The sequence below is a fragment of the Myxine glutinosa genome, chromosome 7 (genome assembly GCF_964187855.1).
Source record: "Myxine glutinosa chromosome 7, kmMyxGlut1.1, whole genome shotgun sequence".
Lineage (NCBI taxonomy): Eukaryota > Metazoa > Chordata > Myxini > Myxiniformes > Myxinidae > Myxine > Myxine glutinosa.
The window spans coordinates 47158661-47168329 of record NC_136267.1 but is presented as its reverse complement, the minus strand read 5'-3'; the positions used below and the strand labels follow the sequence as shown (position 1 = coordinate 47168329).

The window sequence follows — 9669 nt, the reverse complement described above, 5'->3', positions numbered from 1 at the left end:
ATTGCCCTCTATACATAACCTCGAGCAAGCCGCCTTGACGCTTCATTTGCATCATACTCCTCCAGGTCAAAGGTAAAATTCTCACTCGCCTATTAAACCACCATTTAGATTTTTCTCCACTTTTTTCTGCCAATGTTCATGAACTTTCGGAATTAAATTTTGCAACAATAATGTGAATAGTAAGTATGCAGGGTTGACATCATGTTTTTTGACTTTGACCTAATTTTAGCTCACCTGGAACATAGTTCCGGAGTGTTTATGCGATGGCGCGTCGTCCGTCCGGCCCTCCCAGTCTCTGCCTCATGTTTGTCAGCTCCCTCGTGACCTCTTCCTCCTCGGCTCGCTCCGGCCTCTGCCTCATGTTTGGTGGCTGCCTCCCGGCCCTGCCACAGAGCGAAATACTCCATACATCCCACTTCTGACACCATGTATGTGAAGGGCAAACCTCCTCTTTCCCCCAGTAAGAAAAAACAAGGAGTTTTATAAGGTTTTCTATGTGTGATTTATTGGCACTGAAAGGAACCAAAGGTAAATAAATCCTGTGAAGCCAATGAAACAACAATGACGCAATACACCGGTATTACAACCTTGTGAAGTATAAAAGCACAGCTAAATATATCATCAGAGGAAGAGTAAACTATCCAAATTTCATTCTTGTCACATTGGTCCACTACATATATTGATTAGCTTAAAGGAATTCATATTCTGCTTGATATGTCAGCAACTCGAACCAGAACAATAGAATGATTTCAGGTAAATGATCATCATTTAAACAACACATCAAACTCACCCGCATTAGCATTGCCAGATAACTAAACACAACCAGTTAGGGTTACAGTGCAGGTTGATCCAGTGCATCCCTGAAGTCGAGAAATATAGTTCGGCATCAACGACAGTAATTAAGTTCATACGTGAGGATTAATACAACACAATATTCCAATCATATCAAACACAGCAATGAAACCAAGGAAAATATCTCATGACGCATGTCAGGATAATCTGCTAGAATAATTAAAATATTTATTTTGTATTTGACACAGTGTTCCACATTCACCATTGGACAGAAATGATTATCATGCGAAATCAACAAATTACCATCGTGACAATTGCATTGATTGTTTCTACAAGTTATACATGATGTGTTTAAGGTAATTATACAAGGAATGCTCACATGAGAGTAAGGCAAAATCTAGAAACACGACACGAGCCCGCAAGGATGACGGTCTTGCCGAACAAACAAAATGGTGCTTCTCTTATTGGTGCAGAAGGGGCGGAGCTTTGATGACACCTAATAAGCACATGACGAGATTGGGTAATTTCTGGCACTCCACTTCAGAAGATGTGAAGTTTGCTGTGATAAAAATGACAAATGCAACGATTATGCATCATTTCTCACACTTGTCCTCTGTTGATTGGGTCGTATATTTTCTTGTCCTACGTACCAACCTTGCAATATGCCTTTCGTTACATTACAACTCATAGCAGAAGTCCAATGATGTCCCCTTAAGTTGATCAGCGATAAGTTGATCCATGACCTCGTTCTGTGCGACTGTAAAGTGATTCTTCCAATCGCCAACCTGCCCTGTGGGAAATAAAAGATGTGGAAAAATAGCAGTAAATTTAACATGTTCAGGAATTAATTGTCTTAAGGCATTATATGTTTACCTGCTTCAGAACTATACAGTGTATGTGGAATTATTGCTGTGATAAACTTGTTTTTCTACTTGCATATTGGTTCATTAAAGAGCACAATAACAGGAGCAAAGCGTCAACAGACACCAAATGAGACATAGGGAAAGCAGGAAGAATGAATCGACAGATCAATCTGCACAAGGGGAGAAATTGCAAGTGATGGATGGGAACACGATCCAGGTGTGTTTTTTATTAAACTCAGAAGTACAAATGAGAAAGACCATTGGGTGTGGTGGGCAGCAGACTTGAAATATTGGAGGGAAGAAGGTGAGACAATAGACTCAGGAAGATGGTTACACAGGTGAGAAAAGAGAGATGAATACCTTTTCTTATAAACTGCTTGAAGGAAAAGCCTGCCACTGTTTTAAAATTGGGAATCTTTTCATCCATGTTTGTCTTCATAGAATTGAAGGAAAGCTGTTCAACCAAATTCTTCATTGCCTCTGGTGAGAGATCACGTCCCAGAAAGGAGGCCAGACGGCCGGCCTCATAACCCAGGTCCTGAGAAACATGAGATTCAATAAAACTACAATTTAATGTCTGCAATACATTTATTTCCCAATTAGTAAAGATCCCTCCTATGGCCATTTTCATAAACCATCCCCTTTCCCTTTGAGTTTCCAACCTTCTTCATCGCCTCGTAGAACAGGAAGAAGATGTTTGGCTGTTTACGAAGAGACCACCAACCCTTCACGTGATCAAACCAGGAACTAAATGCCACTGCACACGGGAATGAAAAATTGTCCTGGAATCATTAATCATGACAAAGTGAGACATCCCAAGCCCTGACTCGTATATATACACAAAGAATTAAGTTAAGCACCCCTACACAACGAATTAAGGTAAGCACCCCCTAATATATATTCTTTGTGTATATGTATACATTGGCATATATTCTAACGTATGTGAGATCAAATAATGATTGGTATGACATTAGCAATTATCCATTGATGAAATGCAGATGAGTGCACTCATCTGTGACGTGTGACTCGTCAGTGATCCGATCACGTGGGTCCTACACACGTTATTGACGCAAAGATCGCTAGAGGTCTTCTCAGAACAATGACTGTACGTTAGAAAACATAAACGTCATCCACACTGTCCGTGATGGACCTATAGCTCCATACTTAAATGGAGGTGAAAATATGCCTAAAATTCCCAAAAAATTTCACCTTAAATTATTCAGAATAAAATATTGAAAACGGCATGATTGTTATGTTTTTATGTGACCATAATATCACTTCTCCAGAAAATATAGCAATATCATGGGTATATTACACTGTTTTGACGACAACAAACTTGTAATGTGCGAGGTTGTAAAAAAACGGGGGGGGGGTGCTTAACTTAATTCTTTGTGTATATAAAGAGAAAGTAAGAGAAGCCCCAAGAACGTTTAATTATGAAAAACATCAAACTTAAATCCCTTGAAATGCTCATTATTTTGTTCAAAACAACCTTTGTTTCTTCTTTTTGATCAAGTAAGATAAAATTAATTTTCAAACAGCTTTTTCTCAATAGCTTAATTACTTGTAAAAGGAGAATCTGAAACCAGCAACAACACAGACAGAGAAAGAGTAGCGAGCTTATTGTGCAATGGAGAAGTCTAACCTTTTCCAATCATGAAGTTTTGCAAAAATTCACTCCAGGTACCAGGATTTGGAGCTATATTTGAGAAGGTATGGAAGTGGTAGTAGGAAACAACCACGTCCTTTGGGTTTCGTAAAACACATATTACCTGTATGTAGGTGAACACAATCCTTTGATAAACTTGTGAACATTTCTGAAGTTCAAATATTGCTTTGTCAATTCATTATGTTGAACACAGTTGACTCATCGTCACATTTCATCGCTGAGAGAATTACCATTTGTGACATGTTGAAGTGAGTGTATAGCAGGCATGTGGGGTTTGCAAAGACCCCAAAAACATTAAATTCATGTTACTCAGCAGAATTGTTCTTCCATATTTCCAATCAATCTACGGAACCAACATATCCATTTTAATGGTATTGACTATGCAAGGTTTAGGAAGATTCATTTTGCAGAAACTGCCTGTGAAATAAAGTTCCATAAATTAACTAGAACAGCACTCTGGTCCACATCGTCTTGCTTCATTCGCTCATTCTGAACAAAAATACCATCAACTGAACAGCAACAATTACGGCCCATATATCCGTATCATCCTGCACCCTATTATGTCACATACATTGCCATTATCCAAAGCTTTATTGATGATTGATTGATTATTCGGAAATTTAACAACCATATATGTGCATATTAAGGCTAAATTTCAGAAATGAAGGTGAAAATGAAAAAACTATCAAGCTATCTATTTCCTATAGCTCACATGTATGAGGTTTCACATTGATTTGTTGAGTACTTCTGAAGAAGAACGTTTTTACGGTTTTATGTGCAATCAAATGATGCTGTTAGACCATTTGACCTATGACATCATAAATTTAATTCTGCACTCACATCGGGTCAGAGATCAGACATATGAAGTTTCAGATTTTTCAGATAAGGATTTTGCTATGAATTTTTTTTTCTCTGCTACTGTTGGTCTGATGGACAGGAATTTTTCACAATAGGAGCACCTCCTCCTGTAGAGTTTTAAAATGATAATTATGATGTCATAGGTCACGTGGTACATGCGCCATCTTGGAAAAATAAAAAAATGTTTCACCTCTATACAGTCACGTGAAAAAGTAAGTACACCCCATGTAAAGAAATCAAGACAAGACAAAATCAAGACTCTCTGCTCACCTTCTCTTTTCTCCCGCCTCTGGAACAAACTCCCTCACTCTCTTCAATCCCACTCCTCCCTCCAGGTCTCTAAAATGGCTGTTCACCACCATCTCTTATCTTCCCCAATCCAAAACCTTGATCTTTTCTACCCCCGCTAATTTCACCCCAAATCCACTTTTTTGAGATGACTTTTGACTGCTTTCCTGGAAGTCCTTGGTGTCCTTGCGTTTTATACCTATCCTGCCTCCCACCAGGCGCTCTCCCTCCCACACATCTCCCGATGTCCCTGCTCTCAAATGTTGTGTTTGTGCGCTTCCTCCCCTTCTCTCCCCATCTTGTCGACCGCTCCCCTTTTTATATACTTTGTTTGCTTGTTTGCTTGATAAATGTTAGCTCTTTCACGAGCCTCGACTGTATACAAAAAAAATAAAAAATAATACAGCTATTTGATCTTCATTTCAACAATATTGAAAGATAAAGGTGATATAATATAACAAATATCATGAAACATTTACATTTTGTAGTCCATTGTATAATTTAAATAAACATAAATGCAAATTTCGCATGTGGAAAAAGTAAGTACACCCTTGGCTCTAATAGGTGGTATTGCCCCCTTTGGCAGAAACAACCTCAAGTAGGCATTTCTTATAATTGTCTACCAGTCTCTGACATCGACTGGGAGAAATTTTTGCCTACTCCTCCATGCAGAATTCTGTCAGCTGTACGATGTTTGAGGGATTTCTTGCATGCACAGCTCCTTTCAAATGCCCCGACAACATCTCGATGGGATTTAGATCCAGGCTTTGACTTGGCCATTCCAGAACCCTCCATTTCTTTCTTTTCAGCCATTCCTTGGTGGATTTACTGGTATGTTTAGGGTCATTGTCATGTTGCAAGGTCCACCTTCGGTTGAGCTTCAACTTTCCAACAGATGGCCTCACATTATCCTCAAGCACCCTCTGGTACAATTAAGAATTAATAGTGGATTCTATGTTGGTGAGCTGCCCAGGCCCTGATACAGCAAAGCTGCCCCAAACCACAATATTTCCACCACAATGCTTTGCAGTTGGTATCAGGTTATTGTGGTAAAATGCTGTCTTTGGTTTTCGCCAAACATGTCTTCTGGTACTATACTGTGGCCAAATAGCTCTACCTTTGACTCATCTGTCCAGAGCACATTGTTCCAGAAGTGCTGGTATTTGCCTAGGTGTTCATTGGCAAACTTTAATCTTGCCCTGATGTTCTTTCTGGACAGCAAAGGTTTCCTCCTGGCACACCTCCCATGTAGATCAAATTTGTGCAGCCTCTTTCTAATGGTCGACTCGTGCAATTTGACATCAACAGTGGCAAGAGCTACCTGATGGTCCCGTGATGACATTCTGGGGTTCTTACAGACTTCTTTCAGCATCTTGCGATCTGCTCTCAGGCTGAACTTGCTGGGGCGGCCTGGCCCGAATCCACTTGTAGATGATCTTCCGGACAGTCGAATGATTGATTTCAAATTGTTTGAAGATCTTTTTAAATCCCTTCCCAGACTCGTAGGCATCTATAACCTTCTTTCTGAAGGCCTCATAGAGCTCTTTTGATCTAGGCATGGTGACGCCGCACACTTCAACAACAAAGAGCAAACCAAATTCAATGTCTGAGGTTTAAATAAGACAGGTTCCTCCAAGATCGTCTCTAATGATGTTCTAATCATTTGCACCTGAGCTGGTGCACCTGATTCTAATTTTAGGTATTTTAAGTAGTGATAAATGTCGGGGTGTACTTACTTTTTCCACATGTGAAATTTGCATTTATGTTTATTTAAATTATACAATGGACTACAAAATGTAAATGTTTCATGATATTTGTTATGTTATATCACCTTTATCTATCAATATTGTTGAAATGAAGATCAAATAGCTGTATGTTGTAATATGTTGAAATATGTTGAAAAAGTCTAAACTATACATGGGGTGTACTTACTTTTTCACGTGACTGTACCTTTGAAACCGTTCCATGGAAAAAATTTAAACGTGGATCTTGTAAGGAACTTCATATGGAGAATAAGTGTTGTCAACGATAACGTCATTGGTGCTTTAATCATGGCATCATAATTCGACAAGGACAACGCTTAGTCTGCTCCGTTTGAAATTCATTTTGGATCAACAATGGGTGTGTGTAGCAACAAGGGGGGGGGGAGGGGGAAGACATGGAAGGGGGAAAGGTTGGCAGGCGAGGATGCATAGGGTGGACAAAACACAGACACACAGAAGGAAACTCTCAGGAGAGAAAAGAAGAAATTTGGAAGAAGGAGGGATTGGAATGGGTTTGAAGGGGGGGTGGGGGGGAGGGGTTGAGGAGGGTAGTAAAGATAATGGTTTTGGTATTGGGGATAAACTGAGATGGTGGTGAACAGCTGCCTTGAAGACCTGGAGGGGAAGAATTTAATTGAAGAGAATGTGGAAGTTGGTGCCACATGCAGAATCTGGAACGGCACTCAGTGGATAACATACACCTGCCGTTTTGTGTTGTGTTTTGTAATATAGTTTGCGTTTGTATTGTGGGAGTCCGATTCGAATCCCATCTATATTGAGATGTTTCTCTTGCAGAGAGAAGGTGAGTTATCACCGGCATCTTGTTTCAAATTTGTTTTTTCATAATATGTTTTCATTCTCAGGATTAATACATGTTATTTGTCATTGCTGTTTAAAGACAATGGCAAATTTTGAATGATAGTATCTTTCACTAGTTGTTTTTAATCCACACATCTCATGACACACCAATCATTATAATATTCAGAATGTATATTGCCAATAAAAGTAAAGAGTATAATTAGTGATAAATCTTATGAATCTGCATTATGATTCTGCATTATGAGTAATCTGCATTATGAATTATAAATATTGTAGTTTGAAATATCTATATCTATATCTATATAATTATAAAATTGAAATCTTGCGTGTTTGTATGTAACATTCGATCGGTCCGGGGGCGTGGCTTACCCATTTGAGAGAGTAGTAATATCCACCATTTTATTAACTCGCATAGCTTTGAGGCCTGTTTTGTAGGCCCGTGGTGTCTTGCTCTCTCTCTCAGTTTTATTTCAAATCAAATTCGATATATCATTTCATTTTTCACAGTCGCTAACATAGTTTTAGACTCGGTTGAAAAAAAACGGGAAGAAAATCCGATGAAAGTTTCCGTTTATAGAACAAAATGAATTCTGAAAGGCTTGTATCTTCAAGGCCATTGAGTCTGTTACACGCCTTTATCTTCAATGTCTCGCCATCTGATTTCATTTTTATCGATGGTTTTAGACTCGGTAAAATAAATAATTGAGAACATTCACGCACACACGGGAAATTGCAGAGATATATTTTTAAAATCGCGCCACGTTGATATACGAAAATACACCGCCTAAAATAACAGGTATACAGTATATATCTTCGTCATTTCATTCAACATTATTACCCGGAAGTAAAATATGTTTCAGGAAATTACCGAGAGATATTTCTTCGATTTTTTTTATTATTTATATGCGCATGCACTTTAAATAGGTTTATTTGAAATCTTTAATTTTCACAATGTAATTTATTTGTCATTTGATGATCGGCAAAACGATAGCACAAACACAATACTATTTGCAGGAAGAATGTCGTATCAACCCTCCGACGGCGCTACGGACGCGGACAACGAATCACACCTCACGTCTATGGACGCAAATAGGAACATCCGCACAAATCAGTCATCAATGATTTTCATTGACGTGCCTGGAGGCACAGGGAAGACGTTTCTTATTAACCTGATTCTCTCTAAAGTGAGAGCGAGTGGAGAAGTTGCCCCCTGCGGTGGCCTCATCTGGCATAGCTGCTACCCTCATGCCTGGTGAAAGAACAGCGCACTCAAGGTTCCAAATCCCTCTGACACCGAGGGAAGATGGCGTATGCAACATCGATAAAAATTCCACTATCGCAGACCTCTTTCGAAGTACAAAACTCATCGTGTGGGATGAGTGTCCTATGATCAGGAGAGAGAGTTTCGAGGCTGTGGATCGCACGTTGCATGATGTATGTGACAAAGACGAGCCTTTTGGAGGGATCTTGATGATATGCTGTGGTGATTTCCGTCAACGTGATCGGAGATAAGGGCCGAAATCACGTGTCACAGGTAAGTGATTTAGAACACTGGAGAGGTGAGCCTTATGGCTTGCTGGCCCAAATAATCTCCCTGATGATGTCCAGCGTTCGCTTTAGTTCTATTCTCATATCTATTCAAACTGACATTGACCCAACGGGTCATGGGTCGTCTAGGGGTAGCATCATCATCATCATTGGCTGAGGGGTAGCATCATTGGCTGAGGCATAGCATCATTGGCTGAGGGGTAGCATCATTGGCTGAGGGGTAGCATCATTGGCTGAGGGGTAGCATCATTGGCTGAGGGGTAGCATCATTGGCTGAGGTGTAGCATCATTGGCTGAGGGGTCACATCATTGGCTGAGGGGTAGCATCATTGGCTGAGGGGTGGCATCATTGGCTGAGGGGTAGCATCATTGGCTGAGGGGTAGCATCATTGGCTGAGGGGTAGCATCATTGGCTGAGGGGTAGCATCATTGGCTGAGGGGTAGCATCATTGGCTGAGGGGTAGCATCATTGGCTGAGGGGTAGCATCATTGGCTGAGGTGTAGCATCATTGGCTGAGGGGTGACATCATTGGCTGAGGGGCGACATCATTAGCTGAGGGGCGGCATCATTGGCTGAGGGGCGACATCATTGGCTGAGGGGCGGCATCATTGGCTGAGGGGCGGCATCATTGGCTGAGGGGCGGCATCATTGGATGCGGGGCGGCATCATTGGATGCGGGGCGGCATCATTGGCTGAGGGGCGGCATCATTGGCTGAGGGGCGGCATCATTGGATGCGGGGCGGCATCATTGGATGCGGGGCGGCATCATTGGATGCGGGGCGGCATCATTGGATGCGGGGCGGCATCATTGGATGCGGGGCGGCATCATTGGCTGAGGGGCGACATCATTGGCTGAGGGGCGGCATCATTGGATGCGGGGCGGCATCATTGGATGCGGGGCGGCATCATTGGCTGAGGGGCGGCATCATTGGCTGAGGGGCAGCATCATTGGCTGAGGGGTAGCATCATTGGCTGAGGGGTCACATCATTGGCTGAGGGGTGGCATCATTGGCTGAGGGGTGGCATCATTGGCTGAGGTGTAGCATCATTGGCTGAGGGGTCACATCA

At 41.3% G+C, this 9669-nt stretch overlaps 1 protein-coding gene across 3 annotated transcripts in view; it reads right to left on the bottom strand.

Moving 5' to 3' along the window:
- Positions 1–478: 478 nt before the first annotated feature.
- LOC137417006 (sulfotransferase 1C2-like) overlaps positions 479–9669 on the bottom strand; it is a 132385-nt gene continuing 123194 nt past the window's right edge. For all 3 annotated transcript variants that reach the window (XM_078781641.1, XM_078781643.1, XM_078781642.1), the window contains 5 exons: positions 3301–3427; positions 2318–2412; positions 2016–2193; positions 1447–1582; positions 479–1351 (listed from right to left, as the gene is read on the bottom strand). In XM_078781641.1, coding sequence (XP_078637767.1) covers positions 1470–1582; positions 2016–2193; positions 2318–2412; positions 3301–3427 — 513 coding nt within the window. In that variant the 3' untranslated portion in view covers positions 479–1351; positions 1447–1469. The remainder of the gene's footprint in view (positions 1352–1446; positions 1583–2015; positions 2194–2317; positions 2413–3300; positions 3428–9669) is intronic.